We start from the raw sequence: 12,629 nt of genomic DNA, 5'->3' as shown, positions 1-12,629 counted from the left end.
CGGACTATCCTGGTGTGAATGCGTCCTAAGTCACTAACATTAGGCTGGGTTTCTAATATCATTAAAAAGTCAGTTTTGTTGGACATGATAAAATCCTCATGGAGAAAAAGATGTACACATAGATTGAGCAGGCCAAGGATAACATAGTGGCTGAAAGTAGGAGATGGATTCAAAATAATTACGCTACATGTGTAATGTATAGGGCTGGGAGTGAGTTGCTGGGTCTTGTACATAAATGAGAGTAAAATAGAGCGTGAGATGGACAGACAGTTTGATGCAGCATCAGCAGTGATGCTGGTGTTGTACCAGACTCTCGTGGTGAAGAGGGACCTGACCCAGAAGGCAAAGCTCTCAATTTATCAGGCTATCTACATCATGACCCTCACCTATGGTCATGAGCTTTAGGTAGTTGTAGCGACTGCTATCAATAAAAAGGCCGCTGAGAGGCTTAAGTGGGCTCGCATCTGTGACTCGTTCCTTCATTGAATCAGTCCACTTGACAGTTGTATAAGTTTTATTTTGCAAACGAAAGAAGACTTACAATACAGTGATCCAACGTGACGGTCAACAGAAAATATCAGAGCTCACTCAACCCCATTGTCTCCCTTCCCGCCAGGGATTTAAATGCCCAGTTAAATAACTTAAACCACACCCATGTGTCAACCACCGGATGTGACATACCTGTGCATACATACAAATAAACAATAAACATAAGCAAAATATATATTTTGGCTCTTGTAGTAGTGAAAGACCGAGATTGAAGATACAAGCAGCCAAAGTGAGTTTCCTCTTTAGGGTGGCTGGGCTCAGCCTTAGCATAAGGTGAAGAGCTCTGACATCCAGAAAGAGCTTGGAGCAGAGCCGCTGCTCGTCAAGGCCAGGAGAGATGACGCTGATCCTCCGATCTGGATGCCTCCTTGGCGCCTCCAGTTAGAGTTTTTGGTTTTGTCTTAGAAGACGTTTCACCTCTTATCCAAGAGGTTCAGTTCATGCTTGTCTGACTAGGCTGGAACTAGTCTGACGAACTGGTGTGGAAGCACCCAGGTATTTAACCTCTGGGGAGGTCTTCACAAGGCCAATCATGTCATTGGTTTGTTAGTGCTCCAATGGTGTGTCAACGACAGTCGTTGAAACTCCTGCTGCAACGGTTGTCACTGGAGTCGTTAGAGTCACATGAGGCCATTTGTGAACGACCGTTGTTTTTAGAGGTTAAGTTGTTAAGCCTCCTGGGCAAGGATGAAAGGACAGCATTATAGGTGGTGTCGCAGACCTCCTCCTCTACGGAGAGATGGCTTTTCCAATTTCACATAGATGGCTTCTTTTACACCTCTTTCAAACCATCTGTCTTCCCTGTCCAAAATGTGCACATTGCTGTCTTCGAAGGAGGTGTTATACACTAGGTGTGTATAACACCTAGTTTGTGTTCCAGTGGAACACAAACTAGGTGTTATCAGGACCCTACAACACAGAGCTGATAACGTACCTACCAGCACTCAGGCCCAAGGGAAAGAGCATGAACATCTGAGGGAGGCTCTAAAAACTTGTGGTTACCCCTGTTGGACCTTTGTGAAATCAGCAGCCTGTTCCAGAAAGAACAAGGTGGGTGAGGAAGAAAACAAGCGCAATAACATTGTCATCCCCTATGTGTCTGGGGTATCTGAAAAACTCAGGAGGATATTCAGCAAACACCACATCCCTGTGTATTTCAAACCCAGTAACACACTCAGACAAATACTGGTACACCCAAAAGACCGTACACCACACACTCAGAAGAGCAACCTAGTGTACGCTGTCCAATGCGGTGAGGAATGCCCAGACTTGTACATTGGTGAAACAAAACAACCACTAAACAAACGCATGGCCCAACATAGAAGGGCTAACACATCAGGGCAAGACTCAGCTGTCTATCTACACCTCAAGGAGAAAGCACACTCCTTCGAAGACAGCAATGTGCACATTTTGGACAGGGAAGACAGATGGTTTGAAAGAGGTGTAAAAGAAGCCATCTATGTGAAATTGGAAAAGCCATCTCTCCGTAGAGGAGGAGGTCTGCGACACCACCTATCCCCCACCTATGATGCTGTCCTTTCATCCTTGCCCAGGAGGCTTAACAACTTAACCTCTAAAAACAACGGTCGTTCACAAATGGCCTCATGTGACTCTAACGACTCCAGTGACAACCGTTGCAGCAGGAGTTTCAACGACTGTCGTTGACACACCATTGGAGCACTAACGAACCAATGACATGATTGGCCTTGTGAAGACCTCCCCAGAGGTTAAATACCTGGGTGCTTCCACACCAGTTCGTCAGACTAGTTCCAGCCTAGTCAGACAAGCATGAACTGATGAAGCCTCTTGGATAAGAGGTGAAACGTCTTCTAAGACAAAACCAAGTCCAGTTGCGTTCGATTCAATTGCCTTGAGATAGGGGATTACGGTACTTAACTTGGACCCAGGGCTCTTGAATGGATGGAGTGGCCCAATTTGGGTCTTAGGTTTGCTCTAAGGCAGAACCACAGGTGTCCTCTTCCGGGGTAGAATCCTGTGGTGTGGATCTCGTCACCTCCGGGCCACACAATAGTGTTATCATTGTCCTGAACTTATGCAGTATGGTGTAGGACAATTGGTGTCACCTCGACTGCCCAGGGAGAGGTGTTCAGACTGGGCTGTGGATGGATGACAGCTCTTGGATGAACTTGACCATGTCCCTGGGTCCACCCTGCAGTTGGGTAACATCAGTCCTCAGTTGTGTAAAGGTAGGATGGCAGTCCCCAAACACAGCCATGTGTTTGTCAGGACCAGGACTTAAACCTGTGTTAAAGCGCAATTTAGATCTAATTTTCTATGAAAAATAAATGAAGTCTAGTCTTGTCTCCTGCTAATTTCAGCCTTTTCAAAATGGAGACTATCACTATGCTGGGAATCTGTCTTATCAAAGAAGAAATATGTCGGTTAAATGCTTATTTGTCGCAAGGGCCTCGTCATTTCACTGAAGAACTGCAGCCTGAGAATCTAATCACATTTTCTTGGGCTTCTAGTGTGTTTTTTTCTTGTGTAAATCATATTATTGTGTGCTGTTTTCCTGCTCTGTTATGTCCCCTCACTCCCAAATTTTTTTGGAGGGACTGATTCTCACATTTCAGAGAACTGGCCGGAACTTTTCCAGTAGTCTGCTGTTCATCAAGTTAAATCCAGTGTGTGAGTATGGCAGATATTTTATAAATTTTGCCTAAATTGATTTAAATACTTCCTATGCATTCTCAGTAAGATACTCAAGACCTCACTCATGATAGCTTGAGTCACTGCAGTTAAAACCTGAGGCTATAACTGTACCTCTGCCAGCATGCCAACAAAATTTTAAACATATCTGTTCTACATCATTTATGTCTCGGCCTTTCCCCAGCGTTTCAATCTTGTGTTCCTGGGTTTTTCATCATAATTTCGCCTGGAGCAAGACGCGGAGATATTTCGGCCTGCAACGCCCACACATGGTTTTCATCTGGAAGAGGGAAGAATCTGTCCCAGGATACACTTATCTTGTCTCCCTGTCAAGCCTCTCAGACAAAAGATTTGACATTAGCATAGCAGTTGGAGCTCCTATATTTATGTATCTCTTATCCATAATTAGCACACTTGAATTAGATCAAAGACAGAAAAATTAAATTAGAGTCAACCTAAAGGCGTCTTGGTCACAAAGAGACACTGAGCAAATCACCCTGTACACATACTGTAGCTGTTCATACATTAACTGTGTTAATCAGCAAAGCCACATGATAACACAGTGTGACTGTGCTTGACTGTCAAATGATGCCATCATTCCCAGTCCACCTGGAGCTATGGTTGAGGCTGTGAGGACTTTGCATGTGATCATCGACAATATAGGAAGGCTTTCATATTAGTGGCTCAGAGGGAGCTGTGTCTGTGAGGAGACATTACTGTATACTTAAAGGAGCTGTACACAAGTCGGAACACTAATATAGCGGCAAACCTCTGATTGCTATGTAAAGATATAGTGGCGTAACGGCGTCCTAAGCAGAGAATAATGTCACACTCCTTCTGCGTGTCTCTCTCCGTGTAATCCGAGCGTCTCTTTTCTTTGATGTAGTAGACACTCCAGCTGCGTGTGTATGTTTGTGCTTGTTAGTCCCTGTGTGTGTGTGTGTGTGTGTGTGTGTGTGTGTGTGTGTGTGTGTGCGCGCGCGCGCATGTGATTGCTGTTGCTCTGCACTGTGGTCATACAGCAGAGGTAGGCTACTGCTGATAACACCATCCTGCCACTGTGGGTCAAGGGGCAACGCTGCATAAGTATAGCGCCCAGCCTCCGATTCCCACCAAGGTTAAAACATGTTGGCTCTGTGAGCACTGTTCCTGTTGTTAGCACTGTTAAAACTGCTAGCCGCTGGCTTTTCTGGCCCAAACTCTAAATCATAAATATGCTCTGAATGTAGCATAAAGCTCCTTTAATAGAAACATCAAAAAGTACTAGACCTCATAATTTAAATAAAAGACCTGTAGCAAATCTAAATGAGTAAAGCAATTATCCTCATCCACAACCCACCCACAAAAAAAGGAACAGATTTCTTTCAAACAAACTAGCTTTTGTAAGAGTGCACATTGATAAAAGGATTTGAAGTCAAACAAGTTCAAATACATGTAGGGCTGCAGCTAATAATTGTTTTCATTATTGATTAATGTGCAAATTATTTTCTTAATTAAAGGAAAATTTGCCATCTTTAATGTGGATGTCCAATCAATGTTGATGGTAAATGTAGTAAACTGAGGCAATAAATTCTTTAATGTGTACTCTTTTGACCGAGAAAGCTAGGTTTTCTGCTGAAAAGACTCCATGTCAGCAGTGCCAGATACCAGGATGCATTGCATGCGATGTCGCCATGTATCACCACCCTAACCGATAGCTATTACTTTGTCGGCCAAAACACAGCGTTAGGTGACAAAAATACTCACTCACTGGTCATCTGTCCTCAGCCCTGCTGGTCTTTATTGTCTTTTCCAGTTTATCTTTGGGATCCAGAAGAAGGTCTCCAGCACACCTCTGTTTTTAAGTAAGGAGTAATACTTCTTAATGCGTAGCTACGCACTCACTGTCTCTCTTGAGGTTGGCATCAGTGACAGCATCCAACAAACTGCCCCAGCTGAAATTCATTGCAGCAGAATATGTTGCAATCAGTAGGCAATTTGAGCAAAGGCACCACCATTTAGTGTTTGCTCTTGGAAGCTGAAATTCTGGAGGCTCCCTGCCGGTCATATCCTCTTGCAGCAGCAGCAGCCTCGGCTTTTCTCCACTGTATGTCTTCGACGGTATACTATGGCTCATACAAACGCACCTCCACCTCCTCATGACACAGTAGGCTTATATTCTGTTACACTTCAGGAACGTTAATATAATACGAATGAAAAGTGCAAATGTAATGTGTTTGTGGTTTACAGAAACATAAAATGCCAACTTATTCCTTTGACGATTGGGCTGCGTCACAAGTTCCCAGAGCCTAAGGTGATGTCTTCACGTGTCTTGTTTTGTCCTAACAGCAGACCAAGCCCAGATACACTCAGTTAATAATGATACTAAACAGATAAAGCAGCAAATCTTTAAAAAGCGAAAACCATAAACAAATACTATATCAATTAGTCAATTATCAAAATAGTTGCAGATTAATTGTCAATCAAAATCAAGCCTAATTGTGTGTTTTGGAGAAACCGTGATGTGCTCCACTGTGCTCCAGACCTGTGAACCTCCTTTGAAAAGCAGAACTGACACTGTCAAAATGCAGTTTCTGTTTTAAGTACCCCATGTTTTATGATTAAGGTCTATGGCTACAGTTTTATTGGCACAACATAAGTAAAAAAAAATGCCAAACTGAGCAGAGTGGATTTTATAAATGATAGGTGACAAAAGCAAATACAAAAATATAAAGCACTGTATATAAATACAAAGCACTCCCTGAACTGTCAACAGTATCCTAAATCCATGATGTTTTTAAGTATTAACAAACTATATCTATTTATACAGATTACATTATGACTGTGATGCATTAAACGGCTTCATCAATAAACCCTGCACCTCACGCTAGCCATTTAAATGATGTCAGAACAGGGTTGAGTATTCAGACATCACTGAAAATATAAAGTTGACTTATAAACCACATTTAGTTAGACTAAATACTTTGACACTTTTTGAGATGCAAACGACCCAAAATATGTTCAGTTCAGATGTGGTGTCCGTTAAAATTTAACTTCTTCAGTATGTTCTTTAACCCAGCCCTTTCAAACCAACTGCAGTGTTGCTTAAATGGAAAACAGACCAATGGATTGTTCCACACATATATAGTTTCTCTGTGGCTCCATGACACCGCTTATATGTTTCATATTGCCATGCTTTGTGACTTTAGGGGAGAAATGCTCAGCTGAACAGCAGCAGCTTGTCTTTAATGACTTTAACTTTTGCATGACTCAAAGCAACGTGTCCACAGCAACAGCAACAACATTTACAGTGGAATTTCACTTTTGGCTCAGAGCTGTTTCAACCAGCTGGAGCTTGAGAAAACCTAAATCTGGAACTGTATAAAGCATGGATTCATATTTTTTCCTGTCTGTGTAAATACTGACCATATGCACAGTGAAATATTTTTAGTTTGCTGTAGAATTTTCTGTTGGAGGCCACAAAGTGATTCCCTCTTGAAGCAATTTCAGTGTAAGTGATTATGATATGAGAGTAATAACATAAACTTGAAAAAAAATATGAACCTTTCCTTTGAAAGTGATTTGAGTTCTAGAAATGCAGGAGTTCAAAAGAAAGTGCCCTTTAAAGATTTTATGTGCTGAAAAAAAACTTCACAGTACGTCAGTAAATGATCAAGAAGGAGTCTGACATGAAGTGGTCACATTGTTGCACTGGTGCTTACGGGGATCACTGACATTGTGACTGGTAAGTCGTAAAGATAACAGAAAACTGCCCTGGCTTTATTTAAAACAAAATGTCAAAGGGATAAAAGATCAAATACTTGGCTGAACAACGCTGCTCATCGCCCTGCTTTCCTCCCCATTTCTTGTCCAAAATTGCGGGCGTGCCAAACACGACTGATACAGGACCACAGCCCAGCTGACGTTGGCGTGAGGGGAGGAGGCGCCCGAGGTCCCTCTGAATCCAGCATCACCGTGAGAAATGTTCAAGCAAGAAGACACTTTGTTCATTCTCACCATGTTGGTCAGAGCAGTCTGAGCGGGGAGTTTGGCAGATGCTCGGACGTCCTGTGAGAATGGAAAATGATGACTTGTGAGCGCATTGTTTGGATGAAGACGCACATTTTATGGATCTCTGTGTTGGAAAAGTTGCATCCATAAGAAAAAAGAAAAGTTTCTCCAAAAAGCGCAAACTCTCCGGACTTTTGCAGCGCGTCAACGCGACTGTTCTCCACGTTTTCAACAGTTCATCCTGTTATTAAAGGTTAGGAGGACGCTGTGTGGATATCTGACAGTCAGCGCGATGATGGGTTCAACACCTGAACAACTGGCTTGATTTTTCCAACTGTGCTGCAACGCGTCACTCCAATAGCTGATGGTGAAGCATCCTCTGAACCAAAGAGACAACCGGTGACGCTCGCTTTCCCACTGTGCTGCAGTAAAATCCAGCAGGGCACCCTTTAATCAGTCATCAGGTAGAAGGTCAGACATGGAAATGACCAACAGGTCCCAGCACAACCCCTCCATCCTCCATGTGGATTTCATCCCTCTAACTGACTACATGTTGGAGAACGAGACCAACTCCACCGCCGGAGAGCGAAACTCGTTTGGCTGCGTGCAGATCCACATCCCGCAGGAGCTCTTCCTGGCGCTGGGGCTCATCAGCCTGGTGGAGAACATCCTGGTGGTGTTGGCCATCTTCAGGAACCGCAACCTGCACTCGCCCATGTACTACTTCATCTGCTGCCTGGCGGTGTCCGACATGTTGGTCAGCGTCAGCAACGTGGTGGAGACCATGTTCATGCTTCTCAACGACCACGGCCTGATGGACGTGCACCCTGGCATGCTGCGCCACCTGGACAACATCATCGACGTGATGATCTGCAGCTCCGTGGTGTCCTCGCTGTCCTTTCTGTGCACCATCGCAGCGGACCGCTACATCACCATCTTTTACGCGCTGCGTTATCACAGCATCATGACCACGCAGCGCGCCGTCAACATCATCGTGGTGGTGTGGCTGGCCAGCATCACCTCCAGCATCCTGTTTATTGTTTACCACACCGACAACGCTGTCATCGTGTGCCTCGTGACCTTCTTCTGCACCACCCTGGTGTTTAACGCCGTGCTGTACCTGCACATGTTCCTCCTGGCTCACCTGCACTCGCGGCGCATCGTGGCTTTCCACAAAAGCAGGCGCCAATCCACGAGCATGAAGGGCGCGATGACCCTCACCATCCTGCTCGGGGTGTTCATTGTATGCTGGGGCCCCTTCTTCCTCCACCTCATCCTCATCCTCACCTGCCCCACCAGTCCCTTCTGCAACTGTTTCTTCAGAAACTTTAACCTTTTCCTCATCCTCATCATCTGCAACTCGCTCATCGACCCACTCATCTACGCGTACCGGAGCCAGGAGCTGCGTAAAACCCTGCAGGAGCTGGTCCTGTGCTCTTGGTGCCTCGGTGTTTGAATGAAACCGTGCACATACAGGAAGATGACGAGCATCAGGTTATCAACAATGTCGGCTACCTCATCTTCTTGAATGTACTTTGTGTCAGAAGCTGAAGTAAGCCGTGACTGATGCATGAATGAACTGGCACATGCCTTCTGAACATGCGCGACTGATAAATACTTCTGTACATCTCCTCGAGAATATTATTATTTCCACGCAAGGCTTCAGGCATTGTGAAACACCCGAGCCAACAATGAATATTTAAGTGATCCTTAGTTTGGAAACTTTCTTAGTGAAGACAACCACTGGACTGAATTTTAGTAGCTGACAAGCACTGTATTCTTTTCTCTGTAAATCAACTTGGATTTTTTTTTTTTTTTTTTTTTGTATGAAGTGCCTCTCTTTGTTTATTGAAATATGTGATCTGTCTGAACTCCTGCTGTTAAATGCTGTCGACACTTTTCAGAAATCAAGAAAAAAAAACAACCCTGAAAATCCGCAGTGGAAATAGCTGAATTTCTTTCTTTACTGAGATGACATGCATGTTGTGTAATGCAGCTGCCTTTTATATATATTTTTTTATATATATATTGATTTGGGCTGATTAATGGGTTACACCCCTTTGAAATATAAATGTCTCTATTGTATCAGAATTTGGATCTATGGTGCAGGAGCTTATATTCAGAGTCAGCTAATCTCAGTGCTTGAAAAAACATGCTTTTACATACAATATTGTGACGTGTTATAGAGACATTTCCCACGTGGGGTTTGGTGTTAGATGATGTCCATGTCCAGGCCTTGAGACTTCCCACCTTGCATCATTTTAACACCGCCTACTGATAAAAAAAACAAAACAATCTTTGCGCATATCATCACTTAAAAAAAAGATAAGCATTTATTCAGTTAAAACATAAAACAATTCATTTCATGTTGCAATGAACTGACCAAGATCAGTTTGTTGAAGCCTGTAAGAGGGGCAGGAAACAGATGTCATACACAAGAAAGGCGTTGTTTCAAAACCACTCCTTGCAGTCTAATTGGTGGCGTTGTGTGTAAATCAGGCTACTCCCCCAAAAATAATTGATGACTGAGGGAAGAAAAATAAGATGTGCATAATCACACGAACGGCCTCTCTTGGCGGCAGGCCTGAGGGTTTATGAAAGAAGGCAAAGTTTTATTTCTGGAAGTGTGTGTGTGGTTTTCTTCTATGGGCTAAGTGCAAACAGAGTCAGCTTCCAAAACATTTGGAGCCTCATTTCTGTTATGTGGGTCACAGAAGTGGGACTTTGGGTCTGGATCACTTATATGAAAGACAGTCTAGACTTTAAAAATGTCAAATGATTGAATTGACATGAACTGTAGTTGGGATACAATCTATTGCTCTGGAAATTAAGACACTTACTGTTAATTGTTAATCTGTTTGTATCTTGTATTTTACTTTGAATTATCCTATATATCCTATTCCTTATTGATCCTAAGGATTTTCTGTAAATAGGACAAACATCTTAGACAAACTGACGTTTAGAAAGTGAAGAATGAAGTGTAGAATTTATCTTCCTTTACACGGTGCTGCGGTTTAAGTGCTTTGGCACGCTTGTTTCCAAACTGGAAGAAAAGATTCACAGATCAGGCGAGACAAAAATAACTGAACATTACTGGTTAGATAATGATACCATATCCTGTGAAATTTACATACTAGTATTGACAATAATGTTGTACACTGTAGTACCTGAAAAATACTTGCCGTATTATTTGCTGCTGTAACCTATAATTTACACACTCCCTGTTTTCACTGAATTTAGTGTCCTTTTGATTTTGAATTAACACTCAGTTTACTTTTTATTTTACTTTTTATAGCATCGTAAAGTGTATTGTTTGTTTTAATATCATAACTTTATTTTTTTTTCTTCTTCTTGTGGGAGTTGTCACAGAAGATAATGTACAGTACTATGGTTGTGTGGTATCTGCTGTTTAAATCTTAAAAGATGACCTCTATTAAAGGTGATGAGACAGGGTTCCATACAGTACTCTGAGGTAAACCTGATTCAACACACATTGTTAATGTTGTTGGTGACACTAAATAACTGCAGAATGTAACCTATGGTAACTTTAAACTCAGTAAAACAGGAATATATTGTACAGCTATTTTATAGAAAATGTGTGTGTTATATGTAATCCTTGAAACTGTTGACATGTTATCTTTTTGTCCCAAATAAAAGAGGCCAAACAACACAAGTTATAACCACAGCTTTATTATTGTTTACCCCTCCTATATATTTTAAATGGTTTTTACTTTTGTTATGATGTAGCCTGTGCTCATCAGTAGGTTGTTTGAAGACTAAATATTCACACCAAATGCTTCATTGCGCACAAGAGCACAAAGGTGGCTGTGCAGTTAGCACCACAGGATGTGTCAGCGGTCTCAAATAAGGAGATATACTGTATATGATTGTCCAAATGAGGCCATTCATGGTTTCTTAATTGTGAAAGTCTGAATTCATCACGTCCTTATATTGCAATATTTGCAGATGATAAGTCAAGATAGAAGACTGGAGCGTAACACTTCAATTAACTTAAACAGACAGTAGCAACCTGAACATTTTTTCTGCCTCATAGAAGAAAAAAATCTCTAATACAACATTTGCTCTCAGTAGACAGAAGGGCCATTGATATGTAACACAACAGAAACGTTTTTGAAATGTTCCATTTTTAAACTCATGATCAAGTTCAGTTGCTGCGCAACAAATAGCATCATTGTCGAGAAAGGGGATTTCCAAGTGGAACAAATATAAATCATCATCCTCATCCGGTTCTCAAGGGAAAATAAATAGAAATCTGAATTGTTGTAAATCATTTCATTGTTGGCCCACATTAAAAAAAAATAAATCAATCAAATTCTATCTCAGTTTCAGCTTTTTAAAAAAGAATCAGAGAGAGCAAAAATCTAATAAAACTGTTTTTAATATTTATAAATTATGTCTGCATTTCTGACATGCAGTCTAAATATTTTGGCAATATCATTTTTTAAAAAAATCTTTTTAATTTTAACTCTTTTTTTTCTTGACAAAATGTACTGATTGTAATGGTATGTTTGTTTTGTTACCATTATTTTACCACTTGCAGGCCACTTTGAGCTCTGTCACAACATTTGTTGTTAAGAAGATTATGAAGGGCACCAAACACGAAAACAAAAAGGGACCCCTCAGTGTGACAGCTGGTGGTCTGTGTCTAAAACAATTTGTCACCCCGCAGATACAAAGACTTTATAGACTGCCTTGCTGCAGGGGGTTGACCCATATGTTTAGGCTATTTGTTTCATTTTTGTTTTAATTTGTTTGCCCGGAGGTGGCATTGAGAAAACAAAAACCAATGTGTGTTCTCGAAACCAGGCTGTCTTTGTTGATTTCACTCTCTTTCTCATTGCTTTATAATTTTTTAATCTGCTGAGTCAGAGTCATTAGATTCAAATATTTTACCGATTATGTTCACGTGTCACTGAATAATCCGTTTATTTGTAGACTATGTATCATTTATTACCCGAGCCATCACACAGCAGCAGGAACGATACAAGCCTCTCCAAATTAATTACGGATGGGCACTTTTACGCATGTGGCGCAGTAATTGCACCTTCATAACATTTTTATGATTATTAATTTTCCCGTCACGATTACAGCTTGCAGACATCCTGTACTTTTCCACATATCAGACAAATAAGCTGTAAAGCACAGACTCCAAATTTATCTTCTTTTTCTGGAACAAATCATCGCCATCAGGATCAGCTCCGGGTCAGAACATTTTAATTTCCTGCTCGTTAAGTACAAACTCTGTTGACTGTGTCTGTTAGTTTGAAATATTACTAATATAAGCAGCGTTTTATCCGGTCCAAACACACGCAATCCTCATGTGTTCATCCACACTTAGCTGAAGTGCAACCCAGAAACAGAGCTCTGTCTACATGCATCGCTTTGCGCATAAAACCAAA

General features: G+C 41.8%; 1 protein-coding gene across 1 annotated transcript; it reads left to right on the top strand.

Moving 5' to 3' along the window:
- Window positions 1–6,755: 6,755 nt before the first annotated feature.
- mc1r (melanocortin 1 receptor) lies at window positions 6,756–8,890 on the top strand. The gene has a single exon (XM_049565731.1). The coding sequence runs from the start codon at window positions 7,688–7,690 to the stop codon at window positions 8,663–8,665; it is 978 nt and encodes a 325-aa protein (XP_049421688.1). The 5' UTR covers window positions 6,756–7,687; the 3' UTR covers window positions 8,666–8,890.
- Window positions 8,891–12,629: the final 3,739 nt, after the last annotated feature.

This window comes from Epinephelus fuscoguttatus, linkage group LG2 (assembly GCF_011397635.1).
Source record: "Epinephelus fuscoguttatus linkage group LG2, E.fuscoguttatus.final_Chr_v1".
Lineage (NCBI taxonomy): Eukaryota > Metazoa > Chordata > Actinopteri > Perciformes > Serranidae > Epinephelus > Epinephelus fuscoguttatus.
Note: the sequence above shows the minus strand (reverse complement) of the source record. Positions and strands in the feature narration are given on the sequence as shown.

What these genes read in the sequence shown, in the direction of transcription:
- mc1r (XM_049565731.1), top strand. Translation starts at nt 7,688, where the DNA reads ATGGAAATGACCAACAGGTCCCAGCACAACCCCTCCATCCTCCATGTG.